This window comes from Lissotriton vulgaris, chromosome 9 (assembly GCF_964263255.1).
Source record: "Lissotriton vulgaris chromosome 9, aLisVul1.2, whole genome shotgun sequence".
Classification (NCBI taxonomy): Eukaryota; Metazoa; Chordata; class Amphibia; order Caudata; family Salamandridae; genus Lissotriton; species Lissotriton vulgaris.
This window is the reverse complement of record NC_141697.1, coordinates 1,055,309,369-1,055,326,847: the sequence shown is the minus strand read 5'-3', so window position 1 is coordinate 1,055,326,847 and position 17,479 is coordinate 1,055,309,369. Positions and strand designations below refer to the sequence as shown.

Below are 17,479 nucleotides of genomic sequence, written 5' to 3'. Positions count from 1 at the left end.
TGTGCAGATCACCGTATACTTTAGAAGATAATAATCAAGTTAAATTTGTTTAAGTGTGCGAATCACTGTTGTGGTCCGCTTGAAATAAATAACAATTAAAAAACAAATTAGAAGATGCCTTGTTTTCATTGGTCAAACTTGAAACCAAGTAATGTATATTGATGATAAAAAAAATCCAGTCTCTTTAACAGCTTTGACACTGCAGAAGTAGTATTAACTATGAGCTTTTAGCATGTATAAAACAGGCACTTGGCATAAAGCATTGTTTAGCTTTTCCACTCTCCAAGCGCGTTTTGAAGAAATACGGGCCGTCAGCTTGTTGGAAAGATACAAAAGGTATCCAGCTTTGTGTTGCTAGGCAACCCTCCCAAAGCGTTCACTGTGGTTCACAGACAAAGTTGTGACGCGCTTGAAAGACGTCACAAGAAAAGTGTTGAGGAAGTCAGGCAAGCAGGCAGCTGGCTGCGCATGTGCCGGAGAGGTTAGGCAGCGGGTGAAATAAAGGCCTCACTCTCGGCTTGCGCAACAATACGGAGCTTCCTGAATCCACGAAACAACCCATTAGGGTGCTCAATGTGAATGGCGTGAAGAGCGCTAAAAGGTAAGATCATTTAAAAGATCGTTTTTACCTTGTAAACAGCTCCTTAAGATTTTCTCATTCATTTTGTAATTCGCAGTAAAGCGGTGTGGAAATGCCAGCGTAACAATATTAAAGGAACAGTTTTACCGCTTGTGGTATCTTGAAGTCTTGAGACAAGTTGATGCAGATAAATAACTTGAAATGCACGCTGAGTTTGTCATGAAGCTGTGCAGCAGGAATCGTCGCCACATAAATTGTAGTAATAAACTCAAAAGGACAAGATATAGTTGATATAGTTGAGTTGAGCTACACCACAGAGACAGCAAAGTAGATGGCAGGGCAGCTAAATCCCAACTGCTTTCTCTGCCCATTCAAAACCTAGAATGTCATGACAGTGCATCCAGGCAACCACTAACATTCTACATGACAGAGCCTGGAATGCAGTAAACATTAACTAAACACAATGTTAAACATCAACAGACTCGAGAACTATTTAGAGAATATATGGAGAATATAACAGAATGTTATTATCTTGTGGGCTGGATAGTTCACTTGGGGACTTTCTTGCGTATTTGCACACTGACATGAGACCAGGGTTCAGATTCAGTTATAAGGGTGAAGTATTCAAAGATACTGAATTTTGTAGAGATGTGAGACAATGTTGTGTGCTTGGCCCATTTTTATTTATTTTATATATTTATGATCTTCATCCTTTTTTAATGGAAATTACCAATTATGTTCCAAAGATCAGAGGAAGACTTAAACCTAAATTGTGATGTGCTGATGACACAGTGCTTATGGCACGCACCCCGAAGGTGTTTATGGCCTTACAGGATTTGCATATTACATTTTCTAAGTCTCATATTGTGGCTTGTAGGCCTAGGCTTAGCCAGCTCTCAACCCTTTCGGTCGGCCCTAATCAGTTGACCAATGTAAGAACCTTCCTGTATTTAGGAGTCGCCTTTTCATCTTCAGAGGTGTGTACCCCTAGCAATACACATTGTAGAGTACACCTACCCAAGCCACTTGGTTCTCTTTTTAGTCTCCCAATTGATGCCCCTGACGCAGATATATAAGTCTCAGTGTGTCCCCACCGCGACCTATGGGGCTGTGGTTTGGGGTATTACAAATTGTGAGATTCTTCAACAGGAAGAAAATAGGTATTGCACACGGGTTTTAGCAGCCCCGATTTCACCTACTCATTTTGGTTGCCACAAAGAGCTGGGATAGTGCTGTCTTGAGGATTATACAAGAGCCAGATCAATATTACTCTGGCGGTCAATCTGGAAAAATGAGTAGGCAGTCCTATCTACAGATATTATAATTAACTGCCTCCTTTGTGACAATGGTCTTCGAATCCCTTGGTTGTCAAATGTTAAAATGGGACTCAGCAAAATCAGCCTGCAGCGGGCTTTTGCTGAGCCAGATACATGTATAAGTCTTAATAAAAAAGATGTAGCACTTGCACTTTGTGATCATAAGGAGGTCTGTCGTCTTAGAAAAATGGAAGCGAAGACATCACACAGGTAATGGCATATTAATCTCTGAAAGCTCTGAATTGCCCCACAAACTATCTTTGGCTGCGGCTGGGATGCTGGGAACCTTCACTCCTGTTCCGCTTAGGAGCTGACACTGTCAAATACCTGTTGTGTTTCCCCATTGGTTTTAAAATTAAACTAGTTGGTATTCCTTGGTCTTGTGATGGGAAAACAGGTCAAACAATAAAGCGTTTTATGTTTTTCTGTACATTTTATGAAAGATATACCAGCATGTTTTTATTGCCACTTTCTAGAAAAGAATTATCGTAATATTAGGCATGTCAAAGATGCATTTAGGCTTCTCCTGCAACTATCTGACGAGGTTTGCTGCCATGCTTCTTAAAATATGCTAGAAGGGCTTGAAGTACTGTGCTCCTACAATTGTGTTGAGTTGTGCTACTATTCTTCTTTTGAATGTTGTATGATTTTTAAAAATGTTTTATTTTAACTGATGCATTTATTTATGTTACTGTTATGCGAGAATTATGCCCAAATAAATTTTATTTGAATTGAATGTGGCCCTTGTTTGGTTCATCTGTCTAGGTTTTGGTGTGTTCAGTTAGATTCAGATTCAAGAGAACAAATGAAAACGGAATTTTTGCTCTCCACTACAACAAAAAGATCTGAATGGAATGACAATAAGTTTGGTATGTATGAAGAAATGTATTCAGAATAGGGCTATTTTCTGGTCTGATCTAAGTCGATTCATTAGTTTTTAATAGGTATGCATTATAAGCCAGCAGACTTCGAAGGTTCCATTTTAGAGATATTATGAGAGTAAGAGGTTGTGAGTTTAAAACTTGACAATTCTGTCAATCCAAAAATGTGAATGTTGATAGAGATGAGATGTGCTGGTGGAAAGCTTTAATTTTTGATCTGCCATCTTGAAATTGCAAATTCAGCGTGGTGGTTAACCTGTTTGTAGGGGAATCTGGACACATAATGAGCACCACTAGAGTGTAGAGTGAGAGATGACAGTGCCCAAATGCTTTCCGTTGTGAAGAAAATTCTGAATGTAAGAATTTGAACGGCCTGAATTCATACGTTTATACAAATTGGTGCTGCCATTTTAAATAAACATGAGTTGTGGTAAGTTGCAGTTTCATTAGAGAAGGTATTTTATGTTTGCTTTTAACTTTGGCGTGGACTGTCAGGCGATCAAGAGCCATACACCCTCTATGCAAGCCTCCCAACGGCACGGCAAATGGTCTGGCAAAAAGGGGCACCTGCATGAATCCACTGCCTATTTCAAGAAACAGGCCAATTTGATTTTTCTGAATGATCATGAACTGCTTCATCTTTTCTCATTTGCATATAACCTTGTTTACAGTTCTGACATTTTTCCCAACTTAGCGTTCTCCATTTATTTCATGTTTGGTGGTTAATTGTTATTTTACCCGAGGGTCCTCGCCCTACAGTGTTTTACAATGTTATGTCAAGGGCACTCTTGCTTGTTTTGCTGAATGTTACAAGAAATATTTTACACCCGAGGACAATTGAATCGATGGTGGCCCTCTACCAGTCCCCTGATCTTGATTGTATACTCCTTGTGGTGTCACTCTGCTGACCTCTATTGTCGGAGTTTATTCATGCTTTTGCCTCTGTGTGCAGCGCTCTGATACCTGCAAGGGTCATGTTCGAGCTTTAAAAAACTTTCTAATAAATAAATGAATCCTTTGCACCCAGAGCAGGAACCATCATGTGGAGTTTGAGGCGGTAACTGTCTGTAGAAGTGGAGGTGGAAGTATTCTGATCTGTGGGACTGGTTGAAACAGACAGTTTGCTCTTCACACTTCCTCATGGAAGCTGCCCGTGCGAGTCTTCCTGGGACCAAATAATGACCTTATTATAGGGTGACCAGACGTCCCGGATTTGCCCGTACAGTCCTGGGTTCTCACCAGCTGTCCGGACAGATTTCGGCAATTTTGGCTCATGTCCTGGTTTTTAGAGGGGGTCAACTGAAAGCAGTGTTAGGTCCTTTTTTTGAGTGTTCTAAAGCTGGGCAAGTTAGCAGCTGTTATAAGTAAGCAATTTAAATAATAGGTATGATGCTGGTCTTAGAAATTACATTTTATATATTTTCTTAATGCATCTTTTGTGATCCTATATTGATGAGAGCGGTCATTCTGCACCATTCCATGGATGAAAAATGTTTGTCCGTCTTCTATTTTTCCAAAATGTACCAGTTTTTTGGTTCTCATGATCTGGTCACCGTACCTTATTACCATCCTGTACCCCTGAAGCGCCTGTGGGGACCGGTGGGGGGCCAGACCTGGCTCAGGAACGGGGCCGTAACTGGTCAGAGGGAGGCTGTGTTTGGAAGACAGGCCGGAGCTGGGGAAGAGAAACTGTGATCTCTTGTGGGAGCCAATCCAGCATGCACCTGTGTGTGTGCATTAGTGATCTGGCCCTGTCCCCAGTACCTGGAGTTTCCCTGGATCACTCTTAATACAGGCCTGATGCAGTGGCGTAGCAAGGGAGGGTCAGTCAGCCCCCTGCAACACAAGTTTTGGGGGCAGCGCCCCCCTCCCCTGCTAGTACCTGTGGCAGTCGCGGGTCAGCAGACGTACAGGAATTGCTTGTCATCCCCCCCATTTTGCGGGGAGGCAAATCCAGGGGCCGCCACGGGTGGCCAAAATTCTAGCTATGCCACTGGCCTGACGGCTTGTGCTCGGCGTCCCCCCATTCTACCAGCAGGAGAAAGGGTCGCCTAGGTGAAAGAATAGCGTCTGCCCTCATGGACATTGTTGTAATGGGTGGGCCGGTGGGGGCCACAGCAGCTTGAGGGCAGGCTCCAAATATCAGACTACTTTAATTGCCTGCAGCTGTGACATGGGCTATTATACAAAGATGGCTGGGTCTCAGCAGGGACTGTAAGAGGCTCATCTACCTCAGGTGCATTGAGAGACCATAGGGAGCTGTAGCAATGGATTAACTGTGCTGGAGCTCACATGTATTGCGTTTGTGCCAAGTCAGGGACTCTGCCTGCTGAATTGGGGCTTGCCTAACTATTCATGACTGTCCTTCCTAGAGGAGAAATTAACTGACCTGCTTTTGTCCATGCACGGAGCAACTGCCTCCGCCGAATGATAGGTTGCAATCATATCTACTGGATGGTCTATGGCGTCACATTGCCTTTGCTTGTTTTGGTGATGCCTATCTCCTATATCTAGATCAGCCAAACTCCTTCACTGAGATTAAGAATACAGTATAGGGCATGCAGGGTGTTTGGGTCCCTGGCTGCGACTGCCTCTAAATTTTATTTTATAAACAATACACAGAAATACTTCTAACTTATAATGCATGAGTAGGCTGTATCACAGGGTGTCCTTCTACCTTCATTGAAGGAACTCTGCTGGTATTGATTAAACAAGGCAAGCATTAAGCACAAAATGAGTCTTTTATGCTTCTATTGCTTGTTAACACTGAAAATAAAATACAATACTGCCATTGTTGCTGGCCTGGTCCTCCACAATCCGTCGGGCTTCATACTTGGGCACTCAACATCCCATAGCCTGCGCACAGTCATCGTCGTCATTAAACAATTTCCTCTGGAGCAGCCTGCAAACCACCAAGGCATTCGACTTGCTGGAGCAGAGCCACTCTTGCCAATCCAAGCAGAATGGCCACGGAAGTGTGGATTTGTTAGTTTGTTCAAACTCTTATATCATAGCATAGTTGCTTTCATCAAACTCAAAGTAGCTATATCCTTCCCACTGACGGTGGACAGAGGGACTGGGAAGGGATGGCCCCCTCTATCCAGTTTTTTTGGGGATCACCACATAATGGCTGCTGTGCATGCTCTGCCAGCAGCACAAAGCTTGGGGTCTCAGGTTTTGGTCCCGGGAACATCATTATCAATTTAGGTAGGTGATATTTTATTATTCATTAGAATTCCAAGTTCCAGTATATTTTATGTTATCCTCTGGATTATTTTTTTTAGTGGCCTATCAGGGGTAGAGATAAATTTGGAGAAATCCATAATATTTCCCCTAAAACCTGGCACGGGGAGACCTGATGTGGACTTTCCCTAGAAACAGCAAGAATACTCTGTGAAATACATAGGGGTCCTGATACAACACACAAGGCAGCTCAGGTCATTGGTGGCAATTATGGTTCAACCTATGCCAAAATTACAGAGTAGTTAGAGAGATGGGTGCATCTCCTGTTGTCCTTGTGGCCCTGATAAAAATGGTTCGTGAGTACAACCAATGATACTTCAAGACATTGAAACATGGAGGCAGATCTCTGGGTATGTAGGTCCAAGACTCTGCAGTGCCCATAATCTCTACCTGAAAACTGACTCCAACTACATTAAGTTCAAGAAACTTCTACAAACTGACCTTTTCAGGTTTTTTTTTTTTTTTTTAAAGCGCAAACTCGACTCGAAGATATCAGAGTGCTTTACATGAGCACCAGTTGCGTTACAGATTGACACATTCAACTTGTTTGGCAAGGGGAAATGAACTGATTTGCCCAGAATTACAGGATGTTGAGCATCCCTGCCGAGACTCAAACCCGGTTCCTTAGCTTTGAAGTCAACCACTCTAGCAGTTAGGCCACAACCTCTTGAAGGCCTTCAACTGAACTCAGCACAAAATAGTGGTTGTTTCAGAAGGATACCAGACTTGGGGCCATATGTACACAGCATTTTTGCAGTCGAAAACGGCCCGATCAGGTTGTTTCCAACAGCAAAATGCTCGATTCCGTAACACATTACCGAATCACAATCTGTTTTTGTGATTTAGTCTTTGGAAGGGGCATGGTTTTGGTGTTCTTTCTAACTACCACATCTGAACGGGATGTGATAATAGTTTGCAACCGAATTCCATTAATACTTTACCAACTCCTTGAGGTGGTAACCCATTCGCAAATTGGAAGGGGTCCCAATAGGAGCCTTTCCCCTTTGAGAATGGCAAAAAATATTTTTTAGGAGCAGGCAGTGGTTCCACAGACCACTGCCTACTCTTAAAAAATGAAACTTCGAAGTAATTCTTTTTTTTAAACGCAGGTAAACAGGCAGCATGTTTAAAAAAAAAAACATTGCTTTAAGCAATCACAGACATGGTGGTCTGGTGATCCCAGCAGGCCTCCATCCCTGTGATTCCTAATGGGTAGCAAATTGCGACCTACCTCATTAGTATTCCTGAGGTGGTTCGATTTGCGAGCCATTAGGAATTGGTATCTAAAATGTATACTTTTTCTTACATTAAAATTGTGATTTCACACGCAAATTCTTACATTTTGTACATTTGGCCCTAAGATACCTATTAGACACAACTGGCTCTAACAAACCTACTTATCAACCTTGACTATTTATTTTTCTACCATTATGGAAGTAATTGGAGGGGGTCATGTACCACTCTTTTTCTTTAATGTTAGCATATTAAAATCAATTTGTATTGCAGTTACAACTGGAAAATGTTTGTTTTGGTTCCCAAGTATTGGACATGTTATTTACGTTACTGTGCCTCCGCACCTGTGAAAACATGCTTTGTGATAGGATTTCAGCTGAAAAGAGAGGTAATAATAATAATAATAATAATCCACATTTGTAAAGCGCACAATCACCCGTAAGGGTCTCTAGGCACTGGGGGCCGTCGGGAAGATTAAGCAAGCTATTGCCCAGAGTCACATGGTGCTGGCTAACCTGCCGCCGGAGCCAGGGATCGAACCCTGATCTCCAGATTCCAGCGTCAGTCGCCCTGGCCGCGGCGCCACACCTCTCTGGTAAAGTGTATTAAAGAAACCATTGTTCCCCCTCTTGTGCTGATTGTTAAAGTCCATTTGTAAGTGCTTGCACACGTCTACACCAGTAGTCATTATCCCTCTGATGGTTTATAAAGCTCTAGCAACACAAAAAGATGATGAACGAAATGCTGATCATTGACCAACATTCACCCCCAGTACAGAGATCAGGGTCTAAAACCATCCTTTTTTTGGGCTCACCATGCCATTTCAGTTTGGACCCAGTGACATACAAATCATTCTTCACCCTGCTCCCAATGGGAACAGTCCAGCCCGAACTGCCAGGCCAGGTTCTCCCTGGACCAGCAACAAACATCCTGGGACGACTCGCAATGTTCAGCATTCCGTCCATCAACTTTTTGTGTTGGTTTATAAAGCTCAGCATATGCCTTTTTTTCCGAATTGCTATTCTATTTGTGGACACTTCCAGCTTAGCTAAAAGAGAGAATTCAAGATATGAAATCTGCACCAGAAAGATGTCATTAACAGAACAGAAGAAATAGGCCAAATATGTAAAAATAATATTGGAAAAATAAATCAGAAAACAAATTAAAAGCTTCAAATGGACAAGGCGTCAAGGGCAATCAATGTCTGGGACATTGCCAGTGCTAGCCCAGAAAATCAGGAACAAATCACAAGCAATTAATCAATATGAGAGGAAGCAAAAGATAATTGATAAGTGGCCACAAGTTTAATCAAGCAGGTGAATGAAAAAGTACAACTAAGGGTAATCACAAAGAATCAACAAACATATTATATAATAATACATGTGCATACAATAATGAATAAATGTGGAAGCGTCATCATTTAGCTGGTGGGTGATGGCATGAGACCGTAGGAAGTTGAATAGCTTTTTGCTTTTGCTTCTGGACCCATCAGAGGGGTTCACAAGTGTGCTCCACGAGGCACTCCTATCTAATCTTTCCAGGATCGGATAGGGAGCCAAAAGAAGCCCTGGCAAAACTATTCAAATAACCCTTTCTTATCCTCCTTTCTCATCTTTCCTCCTGTTCTCTCCTCTTTCTCTCTCCTCCTCCTCTCTTTATTCTCTCTCCTCCTTTCTCTCCACATTCTGTTCCCTTTTTAGGTTTCGCCTGCATAGCGCTTACGCTGTGCTTGTGAAATCCATTGTTATTAAAATAAACTTAAAAGGGGCTTACGTTCCCCCCCTCTCTTTCCTTGCTTCTCATTGGTTCCTGTACGTGCCACTTATTTTTCCTCCTTTTCTATTGGCTGTATCCAATTTTACTTCATTTACCAATGCTTGCTCCTCGCCTGCTTCTTTTATCAGTTTCCCATAGCCGAAATACTGTTAACATCCACTTTGGTGGAACTATTTTTTCATAAAGTTTTGCCTCTTCCTGCTTTTTTGTCTTGCAGCAGATTTATATAGCAACTTATCACCCGGAGAGATTAAGTGATTTGCCCAGAATCACAAACACTGTGCCGCTGAGACTCGAACTTGGATCCCCAACTCTCGAGTCAGCAGCGCTTGCCGCTGCATCAAATCCTCTCCAGTGCTGTGTTACTTGTCAGGGAGCTCTTTCCTTCGTCCCGGACGATGATTGATAAAAATAGCTTTTTATTCACCAAATAGGCAAAACCTATGCATTACCAATGCAGGTTGTATTTTTCTCTTTATCCCCCACAACACCAGCCGTGCTTGCTTTAATGACCGAAGGGAACTGGAGAAAGTGACAGTGATGACAGCAGTGGACCTTCTGTCTTCGAAAACTGGCCTCTAAAGGCTCCAACCACCATGAAAATGCCACATGGAATAAACAGGCAATCCGGCCTTCATCTTTCCACACGTACAGCTGAAGGAGTTTAAATCTTGGGTAGTTTTCTTCTTTTCCGTCGGAGCAAACACATATCATAAAGAATAGTCTCCCCAGGTACGTTTACATTTCAGTGACTTTGGGTGTGCCAGAATGATCTCTCATGTAGAACATATTTCTTTAACAATTCGACGAATCCGCTCAGATCCTAATATATTGCCCAGGTTTCTTCATCCACCATTAAGAAGATTATCTGCCAATTTGTGAACTTGAGAGACCTTTTGGGGTGTTGGATTCCCTAAGACCCCTTTCAACTGAATACCCCCTCCAAGATTGATTTTTTTCATTTCCCAGTCTCACATCCAACTGCTTGCTGCACAGGAGTGGGTGATTCTTCCTCACTTACTTGGGTATCACGCCTACTTCATTATCTCAGTTTTGTTTCCCTGTTTCTTCCCAGGGCACACTTCTTTTCAGCCTCGATGCAAAAATCATTACACTCTTGTTGGGATCACCTTTCAATACTCCCCAACAACAAACTGTCTCTCCCACCTCCATAAAATGATCTCCGAGACTGGTATTTTATGAGATTACTGAAACTCTGCATTATATTTGTACTCATCTGAACTCTCTTGGTATCTGAGCATTACTGTTTCCGGGTGGATTATCACGCGACAGAAAGAATCTCTGGTAAATACTGTTTTGAAATAAAGAAAATATATCTATATTTGTTAATAGTAACCAGAATGTTTACATATATGGTCAATGAATTTTGGTTGGAATATATTGCCTATTATAATTTTCTAGAGTATCTTCCTAACATTTAATTCAGAACTAAAAAACATGTTATGGAAAGGAAAATGCAATTAGACTGGAACTGGGAAAATCTTGCTGTACAAGACCCCCACCAATTGATAACCTTGAAATTAAGGAATGACTTCTTTAGAAAAAGTCAATTTTTAGTGCAATGCAAAACAATATACCTGATATAAGTGCAGGACTGTTGAATTTACCAAAGTTTGTTACTTTTAATATGTTTGGTATTTGGTGGATTATTATTGATGAGTTTCCTCCATATAACATTTCCTTGATTAGAAATCATAGTTCTTTATTCACTGTTTAGCAGAGATAGTTGGAAAATATCTTTTATTTAACATGATAGAAAGAAAATCTTGTGCAGTTGTGTTCATGTCATTCGTCAATTTAGCACACAGTGGTAAAACACCTTTGTCTTGGCTGTGGTGTTATGTAAAATGTACCATGTACCGAACACGTGTCCAAAAGATGAAGATAGTTCTTACCATTATTGTTCCCCCTGTTTGTGTTCGCAGAGGCCTTAACACTCTTCTTTGGATAATACAATTTGGAAGAAAGATGAGAGGAGGGATTTCAGTGATCGAAGCCACTACGCATGACCACTAGAGGAAAAGGAAACAATAAGACATTACTTTGAAAGAAATCACGTTTACTTTTATAAAACCATGTTATAGTGTTTCATCACATTTCTACTAATTTTAAAGAAAAGCAAAATCATAGGATTTGTGGATTATTTCGCCTTTTATTTTGCTTTGCCTTATCTTCTTTATAATTATTAAATCTGTGTTCATCGGTTAATTCTCAAACTGTAGCTATTTCTTAGCACATAGAACAATCAGCAGAAAAATAATGATGTGATGGGTATGTCTATAAATCTACTTTATTGAATGATCTAAACCTGTTTCTAATGGCAAGGAAACAAGACAGCAAGTTCTCTGTATTTGCCTTAGTTGCCACCTCAGCTGTCAGTAACCCACTTTTTAAACTGTGATATTATGGTAGTGATAAAACACCTTTTCCTCTGGCAGGTTGTGTCCTAAGTCTGCTGCATGCAGGTCTCTTCTGAACAAGGAAAGGAGGCTACTCTACCCAAATTGCTAGGTGTCTCCATGATGTTCTCCTGCACAGCGATAAAGGAAGTGGAAAAGTTACAAAGGGCATTTTTGTCACGCTCCCTCAACAGTGAAGATCCAATCATTTTTCTCAGTTTTTCTCAGTTTCCCTAATTTATATTGTCAATTCAGAAGGGTCAGCTCATCAGCCTGCACTACGAATCAAAGAGGATCAGCAACTGCGGCATGTGGACAACTCGCACCATCACCTGCTCTGTAATTGGAACATTTAGGATAAATAATCCTCTCCTCTTCTGTCTGTAAAAAGAGGTCTACTAAGAACTCCTGCAATCCAATCACAGGTACATCATTTTCTGCCCCAAAAGTCAGTCCCCTTATCTGCTCACTCGCCACTTGTATAAATGTGCAATAGGATCTCAGGCGTTTTGTTGTAACTGTGGGTAAAAAAGCAATGCTTCTAGGTATGCACTCTTCCATGCAATGCACACCTGTGACTTGATATGTCTTTTATGCATGGGAATGGAAATGTGTGGTGTCAGGCTAATCGAGGGCTCAAAGTATGTGGGCCTGAGTCAGGGCGCAGGCATGGGCACGTGAACAGACACACACTACGCTCAGTGTCAGTGCCGGAAGTAACCCGAGTGGGTTCTTCCCATTTATTAATTCCCAAAGGCCTGCGGATGACGTGGGTGCATGTGTGTGTGTGTTTCCGGCACGGAGCCAGAAACACACGAGCGCTGACCACTACATCCCTTCACAACTCAGTCTTTATTTTTCCTTTGAACAACAAAACTTAAAACATTACTGAGACTAATTGAGTAGAGTTCAGGATACATGCGTGCAGTCTGATGGCACCAGCCTCTGTATCCTCAGCACGCAAAGTCTCAGAGCAGTTGGCTCGGGCGAGGTTTGAGTCGCAGACTGTACCTCTGGAGAAGACCTCCGTGGCGTGTGTTCTTGGGTGATGTCTTGGCTGGAGACAGGTGAGGGAGCGACAAGGTGTTGGTGTCCGGCTCCGCTGGGTTGTCTCCACCTGTTGGTTCTCTGTCTGCGGCCTCTTGGGCTGGGGTCACTGGAATTTCTGGTTGGCCACCAGCTGACTTGCTCACAATGTCAGTGGGAACTTCTTTGAAACAGGAGATATTTTTAGAAACTTCTTTGCCTCCTTTCCTGGCCATTATCATGGTCCCGTTGCCGGTAACTACTATCCATGTTACTGGTTCATAGGTCATCCTGAATTTCCCACATGGTCGGCGATCTCTGAGGATAACAGTTGCTCCCGGCCGGAGAGTCCATGGCGCTGCTCGGTGTCGGGTACTGTCTTGTATGTTCCGTCGTTCTCGTCAGTCTTGTACTTCTTGAGCCTCCAGTTGGGAGGGTGTCCACCCTGGACAGGTGGGGATGAGATCTTTCCTCGTGCCTTGCAGCATTAGTGACCAGGGACTTTGCTGCATGGTGCAGTGTGGGGTACTCCTGTATTCTCTTAGGAACTTGTGGAGTCGCTTCTCCGGGTCAGCTTGTTCCAGTACAGCAATACGGAACATCTTGTTCAGGGTGCACATAAATCTCTCAAAGTCACCGTTTGCCTGTGGCCATTGGGGTGTGACACGCCGGTGATGTATCCCTCGCTGCTTCAGAAACGCAGCAAATTTTGAGCCTTGAAATAGTGGTTCATTGTCACTTCGGATTTCGTGGGGAAAAGCAAACATGGCGAACACTTTCTCCAGGACGGGGCTCACGTGTGTGAAGGCGGTTGATGTCACTGGTTCCACGACTGGGTACTTCGAGAACGCATCGACGATCACAAAGGTGTGCTACTGTGACAGGGCGGGGGAGGAACCGAACACAGAATTGGACTGGTGATCCGCCACCCCCCTTTTACCTGCTTCCGTTCCCTCTCAACAGCCGCCTGATCTCTACGCCCCGGAGGGGCCATCACAGAAACCGAACAAGGATGGCCACCACAGAACAAGGCTGGCCGAACGAGAACACCCAGATGCACGGCCCCTTTAAGTGGGATCTCTCGGACGACAAAGCTCCTCCCTTACCAAGCGTCACAAGAGCGTCAAAAGAAGGCCGGAACCAGGAAGCAGTGGACGGCGTTTCCAAGGAGGCGAAAGGTGGTTACAGCAGCGGAGAGCGTGAGGAGAAGTGGAGGTCAAGAATCGAGAGGTCGGCCGCGAGTTGAAGAAGCCAGGAGGCCAACGTATCTACGCATCGCCCCGCCACGTTCCCACGGGAGGAGCGTGGCTCCAACAGGTACGGGCAGAGTGGCAGGCTGGGTGGGACGTCGGGTCTAACCTACCGAGTGATCAGTTGTATAGCCCAATGTACAGTCCTTAAACCTTTTGCCTCTTCCTCACGAGCACTCTCCCCCCACAGACTGTAGATAATCACCATTGCACTGGTTTCCTTCACTCCCGGTCCTTACTGCGAGCCTTGGTCCCATACCCTGACCTAACACCGCCCTCTCTCTCCTTTCTCCCTACGACAACGGAACCGGCGGGACAAGCTGAGATCCGACTCCTGAGCAAGCTGGATCCTGTCAGGAAGTCTGCCTTCGACCCTGCCGCCTTTGCGAGAGAGAGGATTACCAGTCGCAGAAGAAAATCATATAGACAAATAAAACCTTCACTTAAAACCTTATTCAAAGGGTCCGACTCTCTATCTACTACTACTAACCCCTCTGCACAGGAAGTGTTGGGCGCTGGTCCTCCATCCCTCCCTACCCCGGGACAGCTACCCTCCGGGGAAGCACCCAAAGTCAATGCTCACCTTGGACTACGGGGTTGTGCATGCCTCTTCAGTAATTACTGGGGTTGGTCTCTCCGGGGTACTGGTCAGTTGACAGGACGAGCAAAGACGGACAAGATCTTCAACCGTTTGTTCCAGTTCCGGGAACCAAACTTTTTCCCTCATGCGTGCCTTCATTTTCATCCCCCCCTAATCGCCTCCACAGGCTAGTTGGGTTGTGCGGTGTTTTAGCGCTTGAGGTATGACCAATCGTGATACCCTTAGCAGTATTCCGTCGCTTGTGGCGCTGAGTTCGTTTCTTATGCGTCATATCTCCGTCAGGCCGTCTTTATCTTCTGGACTCCAGGCATTTGCGTGTCGCAAATAGCCTGCCCATCATCTATCTTGGACCGCTAGGAGGGTTCTGGTGAATACGGTATCGGCGGAGACCGCTTCTTTGATGTCCTCGAGGGTCATGGCCCGAAGGCACGATGTGGTGGATACAATGTGGACATACTGCTCAATATCTTCTTTGTCTTCCTGTGCCTCTTGCGGTACCGAGTACACCAGCTCCATCTCGTAGGACTGTAGCTGCACGGCCTATTGTTCAACCCGGGGGGGGGGGGGGGGCGGACGAGGAGCAGTTCCTTTGAAGAGAGGCTTGTGGGGCTGATGGTCTGTGACCACAGTGAAGGGTTGTCCTGTTAAGTACAGATGAAAATGGTTGCAGGCCCACGTCATGGTAAGTACCTCCCGCTGAATTTGGGCGGATCTTGTTTCCGTGGGGGTGAGTGATCTGCTGGCGAACGACAGTGCTGCCCATCTACCTGGTTCCTGTTCTTGAGCCAGTACAGCTCCTAGCCCTACTGGGCTGGCGTCGACAAGCAATTTGGTTCTCTTGGTCGGGTCAAAGTATGCAAGCGTGGCTTTTTCTAGGAGCGCGTCATTTATCCCTTGGAATGCGGTCTCTGCTCTCTCTCCCTATTGCCATTTGGCGTCTGTTCTGGTTAGGGTTCTGAGTGGTTCAGCATAGGTTGCCAGTCCTGGGATAAATCTTCTGCAGTAAGTCGCTATCCCCAGGAAACTTCTTACTTATGTGGGTGTCGTTGGGGCGGGAGCGTTCTTGATGTCCTGCGATTTCTGGGATCGACTTGGATGGCGTCTTGATTAAACACGTACCCAAAGAATTTGAGGGATGGCTGGAAGAATTGACACTTGTCTTTGTGGAGCGTTTCAGTGTGCTTCGGAGGTGTTTGTGATGGTCAGCTGCGGTTGCTGAGTGGATTAATGTATCATTGCTGACGTTTAACACTCCCGGTAGGCCTGACAAAGGCTCTCTTATTGTGTTCTGGAATACCTCTGCTGCTGAGGATATTCTGAAGTTCAAACGTTTGTACCTTCTTAGTCCGAGGTGGATTCTGAATGTAGTAACGTAGCAGCTTTCTTCGAACAGTGAGAGTTTGTGGTATCCTGCGTTTAAATCAATTTCTGAGAACCACTTTGATCCGTTGACATCTGCAATGATGTCATCCATCATTGGTGTGATGTGCCGTTCCCTTTTGATGGCTTTGTTTGGCAGCCTCATGTCAATGCAGAGGCGTATTGCCCCGCGCTGCTTCGGTTTCTCTGCGATGGCCATCGCGGACACCCAGGGTGTTGGTCCAGAAACTTTTTCGATCACGCCTTGCTTTTCTAACGTCTCCAGTTCCTTCTCTACCAGTGGTCTTAGGTGGAAGGACACCCTTCTGTGGCATAGGGCAACTGGAGCGACTGCCTTGTCAATGTGGAGCCTAATGGGGTCACACTTGATGCAGCCGAGACCCTGGAAGAGTTCGGGAAATTGGTCGAGCAGCTCTTCTACTTGGTGGGTCTGGACACGCCTGGCGAATGAGACTAGACTCAGATCTTCCGCTGTATGGCTGCTCAGCAGTGTGTCCGCCTCTGTCAATTACATGGATAGTCGCAGTGACTTCCAGGTCATTGGCTTTGGTGGGGACCGATATCTTTCACTTCGGACCGTTGGTTAGCACTAGCGTGGCTCCTCGCGCTGGGTGGAGCCTCGGACACAGTGCGGCCGCGTCGGGCAGAGCAGTGCGGAGGGCGAGGATTACGGCCCCCACCCTCTCCGCCAGTGTGGTGTTAGGCTAATCGAGGGCTAGCCGTATGTGGGCCTGAATCAGGGTGCAGGCATGGGCACGCAAACAGACACACACTACGCTCAGTGCCAGTAACCACCGAGCGGGTTCTTCCCATTTATTAAGCCTGGAATGCGGATGACGTAGGTGCGTATGTGTGTGTTTCCGGCGCGGAGCCAGAAATGCACGAGCGCTGACCACTACAAAAGGAGAGATCCAGTCAATCAAAATCAGTCTTGTTCAACGAAGAAGCAGGAATGTAAATACAAAGAAAGATCACTGTTCATTTCTCGATGAAAACAGGGCTCCTTGTGCAGGAGAGATATGTTGTAATAGTAAATTAGAAAATAGAGTGGGGCGCAGACTAACCTACCAGAAACTGGGAGAGGAGTTCCAGGAAAATCAAAGGGAATGAGGAAGTGGCAACACAAGGCCTTTAAGTGCATTATTGATAACAACTACTAGTAACCAGTAAACAAGGGGGTTACAAAACAATCTACAGAGGCAGCAACGAACAAAATAACTACACACACTAGACATTGGGATTCTCTTGGTAGAAAACAAGGATTTTCTTTTATTGTTAATCATTCTTAAATCAGCGTTCAACTTTTATTGTATTTTATATTTTACCATTTAGAATTCAATATCATGCATGGGCTCCTTTTCTCATCAAGAATCCTGCCCTACAACTGCACTTTTCCTACCCTTCAGCTTTACAGCATGCAAGCAGTTACTGCCTCCCATCTTAGAGCTATCCAAAATAATGAATTCTGGATTTAGCTACAGAAAGATAGCTAAGCAGAGAGAAAAAAAGTGAGGGGGGCCTTAAGGGACCCGCCACTAATGAGCATTGCAAAAACATCTGAATAAAGCTAGTGGAAAACAAAAGTGAGTTTAACTGATGCATGCCATTTAAAGAGTGAGTTGCTTCTGTTAAAAGCTGCAATGAAAGCGTCCATGACAAGAATTTTCGTACACAACACAAGAACAGACTAGAAGGTGAAGTCAGTAGGAGAACGTAAGTTGCGAGTAACAGTCTTGGAACAAGATACATCCTTATAAATAACTATTGGACCAT

General features: G+C 44.4%; 1 protein-coding gene across 2 annotated transcripts in view; it reads right to left on the bottom strand.

Annotated features, from left to right (window-relative positions):
• HDAC11 (histone deacetylase 11) overlaps positions 1-17,479 on the bottom strand; it is a 274,240-nt gene that overhangs the window by 109,895 nt on the left and 146,866 nt on the right. For both annotated transcript variants that reach the window (XM_086939011.1, XM_086939010.1), the window contains exon 4: positions 10,946-11,062. In XM_086939011.1, the coding sequence (XP_086795137.1) occupies positions 10,946-11,062 (117 nt within the window). The remainder of the gene's footprint in view (positions 1-10,945; positions 11,063-17,479) is intronic.